The sequence below is a fragment of the Mauremys reevesii genome, linkage group 1 (assembly GCF_016161935.1).
Source record: "Mauremys reevesii isolate NIE-2019 linkage group 1, ASM1616193v1, whole genome shotgun sequence".
Lineage (NCBI taxonomy): Eukaryota > Metazoa > Chordata > Testudines > Geoemydidae > Mauremys > Mauremys reevesii.
This window is the reverse complement of record NC_052623.1, coordinates 170,421,363-170,434,934: the sequence shown is the minus strand read 5'-3', so window position 1 is coordinate 170,434,934 and position 13,572 is coordinate 170,421,363. Positions and strand designations below refer to the sequence as shown.

Here is a 13,572-nt window from a genome sequence, read left to right as displayed (position 1 = left end):
CTCCATTCCTGTTTTGTAGAAGAAAAAAGCTTGTACCAATGGCAAATTTCCCAGTATCTATTCAGACTGTGAATTGCTGCTGAAGACCCAGACATGCCACCCCTTTTCACTGGCTGCCCCAAGCACCTGCTTCCTGCGTTGGTGCCTGGAGCCAGCCCTGGCTGTGAATCACCATCATGCTTCTGAAGTGCAGATGCAAGCAAAAGATAAGAAGATAAAGATCATTGCATTGTATAATCTCATCATGTTGGTACTGAGTCCAGTTGCTGTCCTCCTGGGATTTTCAGGCTTGCATATGTCCATGAGGAGGTGGATACATTCTTATTTATACTGTGGTAGCATCTGGGAGCCCAACTCAGGATCCCCGTTTTGCTAGGGACTCTACAAACACAGACAAAAAGACAGTTCCTGCTCCAAAGAGTTTACAATTCATCGATTCCCAGGCCAGAAGGGACCAGAGTGATCTAATCTAACCCCCTTTATGACACAGTCCAGAGAACTTTCCCCAAAATAATTCCTAGAGCATATCTTTTAGAAAAACATCCAATCTTGATTTAAAAATTGCCCATCATGGAGAAGCCATCACAACTGTTAGAAGTTGTCCAATGGCTAATTACCCTCACTGTCAAAAATTTACAACTTATTCTCAGTCTGAATTTGTCTAGTTTCAACTTCCCGCCACTGGATTGTGTTAGACCTTTTTCACCAGATTGAAGAGCTCATTATTAAATATTTGTTTCCCATGCAGATACAGTGACAGACCCAGACCAGTGGGGTACAGGAGTCTGGTAGAGGGCAAATATACTGGTCACTGGATGAGTAGTTTTCTGTTCCCTGAGTGACCAGAGCAGGGACTGCACTAGAGTAATCAGGAACCTGCTAGAACCAATTAAGGCAGACAGGCTGCAGCCTGCAGAACACCTGCAGCCAATCAAGGCAGGCTAATCAGGGCACCTGGGTTTAAAAAGGAGCTCACTCCAGTCAGGCAAGGAGGAGCCAGAGGAGAGGAAGTGCGTGTGAGGAGCTGGGAGCAAGAGGCACCAGGAGTTGAGAGTGAGAGGGTGTGCTGCTAGAGGACTGAGGAGTACAAGCATTATCAGACACCAGGAGGAAGGTCCTGTGGTGAGGATAAAGAAGGTGTTTGGAGGAGGCCATGGGGAAGTAGCCCAGGGAGTTGTAGCTGTCATGCAGCTGTTACAGGAGGCACTATAGACAGCTGCAGTCCACAGGGCCCTATGCTGGAACCCGGAGTAGAGGGCGGGCCTGGGTTCCCCCCAAACCTCCCAACTCCTGATCAGACACAGGAGGAGTTGATCCAGTCTGTGGGGAAGATCACTGAGGTGAGCAAATCTGCCAATAAGCGCAGGACCCACCAAGGTAGAGGAGGAACTTTGTCACAATACTTACAGACAGTAATCAAGTCACTCCTTAGTCTTCTCTTTGTTAAGCTAAATAGACAGCTCCTTGAGTCTATCATTGTCACTATAAGGGATGTTTTCTAATCCTTTCATCATTCTTGTGGCTCTTCTTGGAACCCTCTCCAATTTATCTTGAATTGTGGGCACCAGAACTGGACGCAGTATTTCAGCAGCAGTTGTACAAATGCCAAATAGAGAGGTAAAATAACATCTGTACTCCTACTTGAGATTTCCCTGTTAATGCATCCTGGGATACCTAAACGCTTTTAGCTACAGTACCAAGCTGATTATTCATCCCAACCCCCAAGTCTTTTTTAGAGTCACTACTTTCCAGGCTAGAGTTCCCCAATCTGTAAGTAATGGCCTACATATCGTTTGTTTGCGCCCAGTTTATCAAGGGATCCAGATCTCTCTGAATCAGTGACCTCTTCTCTTCATTATTTACCACTTCGACAATTTTTGTGTCATCTGAAAACTTTATCAGTGATTTTTTGTTTTCTTCCACACCATTGATAAAAATGTTAAATAATGTAGGGCCTGAGGGCTCCCACTGGAAACACACCCACTTGAAAATGATTCCCCATTTACAATTACATTTTGGGACCTATCCATTAGCCAGTTTTTAATCTATTTAATGTGTGCTATGTTAATTTTATATCATTCTAGTTTTGTAATCAAAATGTTGTGTGGTACCAAGTCAAACGCCTGAAGTCTATTACATCAATACTATTACTTTTATTGACCAAACTTGTAATCTCATTTTAAAAAAACAAGTTAGTTTGACAGGATCTGTTTTCCAGAAACCCATGATTTGCATTAATTACATTACCCTCCTTTAATTCTATACAATGTAAGTACATTAGGAATTTAGTGAAATTCTGCCTTATTTATATATCTACAGTAGAATGAGTCTGAATCTACCAATAGTCTTCTTTGGATCCAGAAAGAACCTAGAATAAGTTCTCTTCTAGGTTTTCCTGAAGTGAACCTAGTATGATGAGACTTAATACTACCAGACCTTTTTCTTTGTTGGTGGTTTAGAAAGATACTTGCAAAAAGAAGTCAAGGGACTTCTTTGGAGTCTGAGGAAAAAACTCTTTATTACCGTTAGAGCCTACTTGTCTTAAATCAATCAGCCCCAAAATCAAAGAAATCCCTCTTCTAGTCTCAGAGATAAGAAGGCTCCTGTGCTTGCAGGCATGCATTGTGTTTGGGCTAGACTTTTCTCAGAGGGAGTCCTGGGGCATATTTTTGGGGAAGAATTATTGCAGCTCTATTGAGCCTGAAGCTTGAAATAAATGTAATTATACTATAATTAATAATAATAATATAATATCAAAGTTGGTAGTCTTTATACCAATTAATGTAATTATACTATAATTAATAATAATAATATAATATCAAAGTTGGTAATCTTGTTGATTTCTAGGGTCCTGAGCCTAAATAAGGAGATTCTTCAGTTCAGAAGAATCCTCAGCAGATTTTGCTAATGATTTTTTAAATAACTTAGTGCCATCAGACTAGATTATTCCTTGATCTAGAGTTTGTTTGTAAAGCTTTTAAACACAGATTTCTTCTAGCTAATAGTCCTTGAGGAAAATCTTGTTATAGCATGGGGAAAATGAAAGTCTAGGGTGTAAACGCTTCAAATTTCTTTTAATCTTTCTTTGGAGGTTTGTGATTTGGAGAAGAGGGATTTCCTAAAGCCTCTCAAAAAGATGCAACACAAACAACAGCTAGGACTGTCACAGCCTCCATGTCATGTAGGATATTAGCCACTTTTTCTTTGTTATCATCTAGAGATTGAACTCTGGACCTTCAGAGCTAAAACTTGAGACTTGCCTTCCTTCCTCCCACTACCTTGCATTGGAAAACAGCAACAGGCTTGTAAGAGACATTGTCTGCTGTGGGAGGAGATTTCCTGGCCTGGAACCAAGAAGCAACTTTGTGCTGAAAACCAGGCTGTTGGTGATATGGGCAGGCGGGGGCATGAAGGTCTCCTGCTTGGATAAGGGTGGGCGTGGAGAGGTCTGTCTTCTGTAGCTGGGAGTGGGAGGAATTGGAAAGTAGGGTGGTGTTGGTCAAACAAGTAGAGAAGAAAGAGGGGAACCAAATGAACTCAACCTTCTTTGCAGGGCTGGGTTAACTCTCCTGTGGGCCCAGGGCTATTAGATTTTGTGGGGGCCCTGCGTACAAGTCTTTTTCCTGGGAGGGAGTTTGGTGCAGGAGTGGGCTGTGGCAGAGGATTGGGGTGCAGGAGGGGGTGTGAAGTGCAGGCTTTGGCTGGGAGGCGCTTACCAGAGGTGGTTCCCGGCTGGTGGCACAGCAGGGCTTGGGCTGCCTGCCTGCCATAGCCCCATGCCACTCCCGGAAACAGCTGGCTGCTAGCATGTCTCTGCAGCCCCTGCAAGCGCTGCCCCCATAGCACCCATTGACCAGGACAGTGCTGGGGACGCAGGCACAACGTGGAGCTGACTCCTCCCTCCCCCCACCAGGGGCCGCAGAAATGTGCTAGCGACTGGCTGCTTCCGAGAGCAGTGTGGGGCTATGGCAGGCAGGCAGCCTGCCTGACTGCCCCTTTTAGCGGCCTGTAGATTGCTGCCTGTGATTTATTTTTGCGGGGCCCCCCCTTGAGCTGGGGCCCTGGCCTGCAGCCCCTAAAGCCCCTGCCTTAATCCAGTCCTGCTTTTTTGGAATGTCTCCTCCTCCTCCTCTCTCTCTGCTTTTCTAATGTGCACACCACCATATCTAGGAGCTAGATACAAAAGTAATGGCCACATTATAGATGCCAGAAAATTACTGAATTACTCTCTCCAATTTAAGCAACTTTTTCTATGGGAGTCGTGGTGACTGTTTCCAGCAGAAACGTTGATAGCCATTATAATACTCATCTTAGGGTGCCTACTTTGTGCCTCTGAAAATCTCCCCCTTTGGGGGATCTGAAGGAATTATTTATTTTTATTTTTAGATCAATGAAATATTTTGCAGCACCTGCCCCATCCATAGGAATAAAGAGGGTTTTTTTCTTACTGTTACTAGTTTTCAGCAAAAATAGAGCACACTGTGTTGGGGGAAGCGGTAGAAAAATCTATTGTATTTATCTGTTTAGATTTTATGAGTTTAAGAGGATCCTTTACTGATTTGCTGTTTCTTAACAAGTGGAGGACATTCAGAATCCAATGCCTTTTCCATCAACAGCAGCACAGAAAAATCATCTTTTTTTTTCAGATTTCTTCATGTTTTAAAGGATCTTTAATTGGGATATGCCCAGAGAATCTGATCATTAGGGTTTTTAATACTGAGTGCAGAGTAATTTTCAAAGTAATTTATCCATCTCCCTACTGAGACTTTTCTGGCACTGTAGAGAATGAGATTTCTCTCCCTTAAAGACTTAAAGGTGGCAATTTTGCAACAGAAAAGCTTCAAAAACAGACTCCAACGAGAAACTGCTGATCTTGAATTAATATGCAAACTAGATACCATTAACTTGGGTTTGAACAGAGACTGGGAGTGGCTGAGTCATTACACATATTGAATCTATTTCCCCATGCTATATATCCTCACACCTTCTTGTCAACTGTCTAAAATGGGCCCTCTTGATTAAGTTTTTTTTCTCCTGCTGATAATAGCTCATCTTAATTAATTAGCCTCTTACAGTTGGTAGGGCTACTTCCACTTTTTCATGTTCTCTGTATGTATATATATCTTCTTACTATATGTTCCATTCTATGCATCTGATGAAGTGGGCTGTAACCCACAAAAGCTTATGCTCAAATAAATGTGTTAGTCTCTAAGGTGCCACAAGTACTCCTGTTCTTTCTCCCTTCAGTATATGTCATTTCACTTTTATTATAACCAAAGGGCCAAATTCTGTCCTCAGATACATAATTCTCATCATTTGAAGTTAGTGGAAATGTTTTTTATCTTATATTTCCTTAGGGGCGGGAGAGAGGAAGAAGAAAAGTAGAAATTAGGAGAATTCCCCCCCACCCCGACTTTGTTTCCTGCCTGTAGGAGGACTAGGAGAGAAGGAAGACTCATGTTTGTTTACTATTCCTTTCTTTTGGTGCGAGGAAGAATTATGCTTCCTTTTTGTTTCCTTTCTGAAGAGAAAATGAATCAGTGACACTAGGTCATAGAGAGAGGTGCTTCTGACAAGGATTTAGTCTTCATTAAAAAAAAGCTTCATTACCTACTGTGGGAGAGTCTTGATCCCACGCAATGTACTGTATGTAATATTCTCCCAAGCAGGAACTAGCTTATGACCACTGGGACCTCAAAACAGTTTGGACAATTGGGGGTTTGGGTTTGGCTTGCTTTCTGCCTGCAATTTTCTGGTTCCCAGAGTCAGAAGCAGCTCTTGGGGTATTTAGAATATAGATGATTACAGTTTTGTTGAAGTATTGATCACTTCTATAGCCTCAGACACTTTGTCTGATGTTCTTTCCCTCTAAAAGATAGAGCTAATGGTACTTACCTAAATCAGTCTTCTAAGGTCTAAAGCCAGTGGAATTGGTATAAGTAGTTAGGTCATACTGTTAATTCTGAGGTGCAGGGAGGACTGCATATTAACACAGTAATTCATACTCATTCATGGTTTTTGGCTTTTTAGACAGGCATATATTCAGATTAACATAAATAAGGGGCCAAATTCTGTCCTCAGATATGCAGCTCATGAGGAAACCCATTCATGCACATCTGAGGAGAAGATGTGGCTCAAACTCTGATTTCCAACAGAATATTGATAGACTGAAAAAATTAATTTGCCGAACTGCTGAGAGAAGCAGAAGCCCAGGTGCTCTACAGGTCAGAGGATTTCCACCTTTATTCTCTCCACTGATGTCAGAAGAAATTAAATTACTGAAAATCTTTACTGTGTCTAAAAGCAAAATCCAAATGAAAACACGGAGTTACCAAGGTGTATGCTTAACTTTGCCAACCATAGAACTTGTTGTTTTCCACCTTTGTCTGTACATCCTCTACCTCAATTGCAGGGCAGGTATCTTATCTTCATACCTGTCTATAAAATTGTTCAGACTGTTGGTACTATGCAAATAATAAACAATTAAAACTAAACCACACTTAGGAAAATAAAATGGACACAACTGTTGTGCAGCTACTTGACTTTTTTTTTTACTGTGTATTGGCTTCCTCCCTAATTTGAACAATTCACCCATCCTTGCTATGCCTCCTAGTTCTTCGCATGAATTAATGAGGTCCTAGTGTATTTACAGTTTAATTTTAAACACCTGTTGTGTCCTCCTTTGTGAAATGGATTACTGCCTTAGTCATTCTTATCAATTCATTTTAATAATGTACTTGTTGGCTAGCACAGAAAACATGAAGATAAGAGGCTTGAAGTGCGTAAATCAGTGTTTTACTGACCCATGAAAGAAATTATCCGTGAAACTATCAGTAATTAGTTCACATGTCTCATTCCCTGCAAAAAGCAATCTCTCCATGATAAATGTGACCATAGAATTGCTTAACATATTAAACCCTGAACTGGATTTGCTGAGATACTTACACTGCTTTTGGTCAAAGTTTTAAGATGTTTTCGAAGCTTATGATCCAGGCTATTTATACTATGTGCTAAAAGTCCCTCAATGTGTGCAGCAGAGCATCATTGAATTATGAAACAGAATTAATTGATTACAAAGTCACTTTTCAGTTCCATTGTAAAAATGTACTGCAAAGTGAGACTATAATGACTACGTTATTTGAATTTCAGATATAACATCCTTTGCATACAAACTTCCACCCAGTGGGAGTGCGGGACAGCAAGCCCAGAAACACTTCAGAGACAAATGAATTAGAAGATCTATGGAGTCTAAGGACTGGTTTACACTTAAAACTTACTTTGGCACAGCTATGCTGTCAATCCCCCCAACCCACAGTGTCAACACAGCCAGCAGAAGAGTGTTTCTATTGACATAGCTAATGTCATTTGGGGAGGTGGTGATGTTACACTGACAGAACAACTCCTGTTGGCATACGCTGCATCGACACTAGGGAGCTCTGTCGCGGTAGGCTCAGTAGTGTAAATATAGCCTAAGATGAGGTTTGTGAGGATGGGAGAAGTGGTGGTTGAAGCAGCTCTTAGGCTTGACTTAGTCGCTTAGGGCTTGTCTACATGGTGGAGTGATGCACTCTATGGGTATGTGATTTCTAAACTGCGCAAACGTGCTATGCTTTAATTGGTCCATGTAGATCCTGCTGGTGCACTTTAACATAGTGCTATTTGAAACAGTCCTACATTAAAGTACATTAGGGATCTGTTAGTGTGCACCAGACACATTCGTTAGTGTGCGCAACACATTCATACCGTTTAGAAATCACACCCCGGAAGAGTGCACTGCCCTGCTGTTTAGACAAGCTCTAGATTGAGATCAACAGTGTCCTACTTTCTTCGAGTGAATATGTTGGAGAGGGAGATCACATGTGCTACAGACATTTTTTTTTTGGAGCTAGTTTTCTGTCATGAATAGCTGTGGGAAGAGTAGAGCATGGGCAGGGAGCAGTTACAGGGTTTCAAAGCTCTGTAGTGTTGCCGCCCTGATCTCACAAGTACTATGGCCCTTATTGCCACAGGCTGCCCCTACAACAGCCTCACAGTCTCACCTTCTGCTCTCCTCTCTTACAGCCCCTTCAGGAGAGGACCTGCCACGCAGCAATTTTGAACCCCACTGGAGCGAGACACTTTGCTCAATGGTATTTCCAAATGCTCTTCGGGTCGCTAAATGTAGTGTGGGCTTCTTTCTGCTACTGTGCACCCCTTCTCCTACAGATCCCCTCCTGGGGAGTCCTATGCAGTTCAAGAGCTGCTGTGTGCCTCCTCTCCACTTGCACTGTGAGTAAAGCTCATGATAGTATCCTCACTCCTTCCCCATCAAACTTTTTTAAATAAGGTCTCTGGGGCAGGGGTTGCTCTGGTTCTTTATCCTTTTTAAAGGCAGAAGCTTGGAGGCAGGTACAGGAAATCTACAGAATTTCCCTTGTGTGGGGAAACATAGGAAAAATAGGCAAGAAAAAGAGGGCAGAAGGTAAAATGGTTGTCAGTACAGCAAAAGAACCAATGCTTTGGGAACCTGTGCAGCTGCATAATCAAATGATATAGGGACCTACCTGTGACAATCCTTGAAGGAAAGAGCGCTCACAGATTCTGAGAAGCTGCCTGTATCTTGTCTATATTTTATGTAACTTCATGGTCTGGCTGCAACTTGCTTCCAGAGAGATTCCTGATCTCAATAACATGCCACATCCTGCCAGCTACTGTATATGTATCCCTCAGCCAGCCAGTTCTGTTCCACTTACACAAGTGCAACATGGGTATAGCTTTGATAGGAATTAAAGCTCTCCGAATGAAGGCAGGATTAGGCTCCAAATGTGGGATGTGGGGGAAAGGAAAGAACAATCACTTCTGACTGCTGCCTCCATACAGCCTTTCCTTTGCAGGAAGAAGAGTTCTGATTTTTACTAATGAGATTCAGTAATGTAAAATAAATTTGTGAGAGAGTGGAAGCACTTCACCCATTTGACAAGTGGGGAATCAGCCTGACAACGGCGGTCAAACAAGTACAGAGCTATGGAATCTGGTTACAAAGGTTCACCCCAGTTTCTACAATGGTGGCAGATGGTTCTTCCATAGTTTGATTACTGGCTAGCACAATTAATGAATGATGAGTATCCCAACTCCATAATAAATATAAAGCAAGAAGAAACACGGGAAGTTGCAGGGGCGGCTCCAGGCCCCAGCATGCCAAGTACGTGCTTGGGACGGCATGCCGCGGGGGGAGATCTGCCGGTCGCCGGGAGGGCGGCAGGTGGCTCCGGTGGACCTCCCGCAGGCGTCCCTGCGGAGGGTCTGCTGGTCCCGCGGCTTCGGTGGAGCATCTGCAGGCACGTCTGCGGGAGGTCCACTGGAGCCCCGGGACCGGCAACCAGCAGAGCACCCCCCGCAGCATGCCGCCATGCTTGGGGCGGCGAAATGGCTAGAGCCGCCCCTGGGAAGTCGCATGGGAAACTTGATTGTGCCTGGAGTTTCTTGCTACATTTTTAAGATGGGATAAAGTTGCAATTGAAATGCAGGCAGCAGCCTTGTGTTTGTAAACCAAAGCTCCTAAAGGAGGAAAACAAGATAGAAATGGATATTGTAACATTAGAAATCAGAACGTGCAATATGTTCCATAGTGGCATGTAATACGGAATCCAGTGCAATAAAGAACAAAGAGAGGATTACACTGGCTGTAAGCAGATGGTGTACACTTGCCTCTTTTATCAGATTCATAAATCTGGGTCCAAAACGCCATGGCTTGTGTCTGTGGCACTGCAGGGAGCTGACAGTCATTTGGGAGGCACGCTGGGAGGCCACTGCTACCATGTAAACAGCATCATACATCAGAGCTGCTTCAGTCTGCATGAAAAACAGAAGGGGGTTCTTTAATTTACATCCTTCTTCTCCTTCCCCTTTTGTCATCTCAGAATATACATCCCATTCTACTTATGAGAGATTAAGCTGCTTTTTTCTGCGACTGTCATGTGAGTCCAAAGTTAAAACAAGAGACAGGCCTTGTTTCTTATGCCTTGTGTTAATTTGTACTACTAGGTATTGCTAAGCAAAATATTTAACAATCAGATGGAAGAGAAAGGAAGAGTGGTCTAGTGGTTAAGGTGCAGGAATGAGGAGATTTGTATTTTATTCCCATCTCTGCTGTAGATTTCCTTGTGATACCAGGGAAGTTATTTGGGGTGGAATTTTCACAAGTGCATCTGGCAAAATTTTGAAAAGACTAAGTGATTTAGGATCCTAAGGTCCATTTTCAGAACTGCAGTCAATCCCACTAGTTGCCTCTCTTTTTTTCAGGTGCCTAAATACCTTTAAAATCTGTCCTTTAGACACTTAGGCTGTTATGTCTCATTAAAAGTCTATAGGACTTAGGAGCTTAAGTGTTTAGTCACTTTTGAAAATAGGACTTTAGCACTTTTGAAAACTTTACCCAAAGTGTTACTGCAAGCCAATGGGACTTGTGTCACTGAGGAGTTTTTGAAAATCCCACCCTTACTCTCTGCCTCAGTGGTCCCTTTATATAATAGGGGGATAATTTTTACTCACCTCACAGGGATGTTGTCAGAATTAATTCATTAATATGCTACATTATTTATTATAAAAATACTGACTAATTCAGAAGTAAATTTGGGCCTAAGAAAATACTAATGACTTTGCAGATGAGAAACTGGACTCGTTTATATGAACTACATAACTAACCCATTTTTTATTCTTTTTCCCTGGTGTTCCTTTGGGAAATTAATAGCTTTGATTTGTTGTCTGTTTCATTTACCTAAGTAAATTACAATGGCATCAGTTTTATCAGCACTGAAGGCTTTTGCTGGCAATCACATGTGATCTGAATGTACTTGCTAATCTTAATATACTGCAGAGGAGTAATCACTCCTGACACCCCTGGTCAGGCTTTGCACAAAACAAAGCTCTCACAATCAAAAGCTAATAAAAAATGTTATAAATGGTGAGATGCACCGCAGGAGACAATAGCAGCTGTACTGTGGGCCAAGCGTTTTTAAAAGTTAAAAACAGATCCTGTTGACTAAGGGCTGGTCCACACTAAGAAGCGGGGTCGAACTAGGGTACACAAATTCAGCTACGTGAATAGTGTAGCTGAATTCGAAGTACCCTAGTTTGAACTACTCACCCGTCCAGACGCCGCGGAATCGAAGTCCGCGGCTCCAAGGTCAACTCCGCCACCGCCGTTTGCAGTGGTGGAGTACCGGAGTCGACCGCGGCACTTCCGGAGTTTGAACTATCGCGTCCACATTAGACGCGATAGTTCGAACTCCGAGAAGTCGAACTCACTGCGTCGACCCGGCTGGTAAGTGTAGACTAGCCCTAAAATCCTAATCCAAAGCCCCACAAAGGATATGTCTACACTACCCGCCCATCCAGCGGGTAGTGATTGATCTATTGGGGATCGATGTATCGCGTCTCGTCTAGACACGATACATCAATCCCCTAATGCGCTCCCCGTCGACTCTGGAACTCCACATGGGCGAGAGGTGGAAGTGGAGTCAACGGGGGAGCGGCGGCTGTCAATCCCATGCCACGAAGATGCAAAGTAAGTCAATCTAAGTCGATCTAAGATAAGTCGACTTCAGCTACACTATTCTTGTAGCTGAAGTTGTGTATTTTAGATCGATCTCTCCCCCATCCCCTGTGTAGACCAGGCCAAAGTCAATGGAAAGACTCTCATTGACTTCAGTAGGCTTTGGATCAGGCTTGAAATTAGGCTGACTAGGGCAAATTCATCTAGGGTTTGACTCTGTTTCACTGGAGTTACACCCAGGACGAATTCGGCCTAGAGAATTTGAGGATTTCTGGTGGAAATGCTTCAGAGCAGATCTCAGTTTGCATCACTATAATGGTCAGACCGTACCATTACTCCAAAATAAGATGCATATATTGTTTGTCAATGGCAGCACTGCCTGCATTGGTACTGTTGGGTATGAAGCTGGAAATGGTTGATCAAAGTTCACTGCTTTATAATTGTTAATATTCATCCATCTTGCTGTGTGACATTGAGCTGCTCACTTTACCTCTCTGTCTGTACTTCCCCTCTGATCCTTTGTTCGATTCTCTATTTAATGTTCAATCATGTGGCTGCACTGAGAAATGAGAGGGCACCTTACTCCGCTGCATGGGCCACCCATTCTGTGGGTAGCTGTGCAGGGGGAACAGAAGCCTCTGTGGGATCACGACATCTCCTGCATTGAGCATGTGGTCAGGAGAGAGTGGAGAATGGCTCTGCACTGTCCAGCATAGCTGCCCACATGCACTGGGAGATGTATGCTGTGCCAGATATAGACCCACTACTTACCTACTGGAGCAACCAAGTGGCAGATTGTGACATAATCCCAATAATCCCCCAAATACATTCCTGGAAATGCAATTTGAGTGGGGAAAGGCTTTACTTCTGTGAGGGTTGGTAAAATATGCAGTGGATTGTTGGTAAGAATCTGGTCCAGTGTTACAGCAATGAAAATCATCACCCTCTGATGGTAGTTGATGGCCTATGTGAAATGAGTTGGTTTGTTCCCTTGAATTTTTAGTAAGCACCACTCAATTAAAAGGCCTAACATTGTGTTGGCATGGAGACTGCAATTGCTTTCTCACCATTAGTAGCCACACTGTTATACTACCCGGCCAAGGGAGTGCAAGCTTCAACTGCTGCCCGTGCTAAACCTGTTCTCTGGATGGACAAATTAACTTAGTAGGCCTGTCAGCCATCTGCCATTCACTTAAAAATACAACCACATGGAAAAGTCATAAAAACAAGATCAGGGGTGTGCATTGGTTGGATGTTATAGACATGGCTATGACATCATGGACGCTAATCAAAAAGCGATAGTTTTATCCAGATTTCACAGTTCAAAAATGATTGTGATCATCACAAAAACATTTTGCCAGTGCTAGTCGACGTGGACTAGAATGAGCTGATATTTTGTAGAAAACATTACATTAAAAAAAAAAAGGCCACTCTGCATTCACAACAACAAACATGAGCATATACAGACATTTCTCATTGGCTAGCCTGAGATCTATGCATTTCCCAGAAGATCTCAAAGCATCTGTGTGGTTAAAGCCATTCCAGACCTCCTTGCGTAGCCTGAAGAGCAGAACACATCAGAAATTCTATGTAGTGAACTGCCTTGAGTGTTTCCATGTAACTTTTGCCCTTAATGTGGCTTTTTCTCCAAAAAAAATGATAGCGTCCTACTATTCTACAATAGTTAGGCAAAATAGCGTAAATCCGGGGCAGAGATTCAGCCTTTGAATTTCTCATTATTTTGATTTTAATATTTTATTTAGATGATTGCACAGAAATCCGGGTCTCTCATTGTGAGAATCTTTCCATTTTCCCCACCCCATGCAAGTGCCATTTTTTGAACTAGAAGGGACAAATCTTGTATTAATATTAGAAAGTTTAATCATTCTCCTGATAATGCATAACTTGTCATCTCCTCACTGTCTAATGAATTACAGCAGTCATTGGCAATCCGTTGAGGCTGAGGACGATCTCTTTCACAGGTTATATGTTCCAGGGGTCCTTAGGTGGCTGAAGAATCCGATTCTTGAGCCACAGGC

The 13,572-nt window shown here is 42.9% G+C and overlaps 1 protein-coding gene across 2 annotated transcripts in view; it reads right to left on the bottom strand.

Moving 5' to 3' along the window:
- The window catches only part of GRIK1 (glutamate ionotropic receptor kainate type subunit 1), a 244,174-nt gene that overhangs the window by 80,099 nt on the left and 150,503 nt on the right, over window positions 1-13,572 (bottom strand). For both annotated transcript variants that reach the window (XM_039520738.1, XM_039520739.1), the window contains exon 7: window positions 9,688-9,831. In XM_039520738.1, coding sequence (XP_039376672.1) covers window positions 9,688-9,831 — 144 coding nt within the window. The remainder of the gene's footprint in view (window positions 1-9,687; window positions 9,832-13,572) is intronic.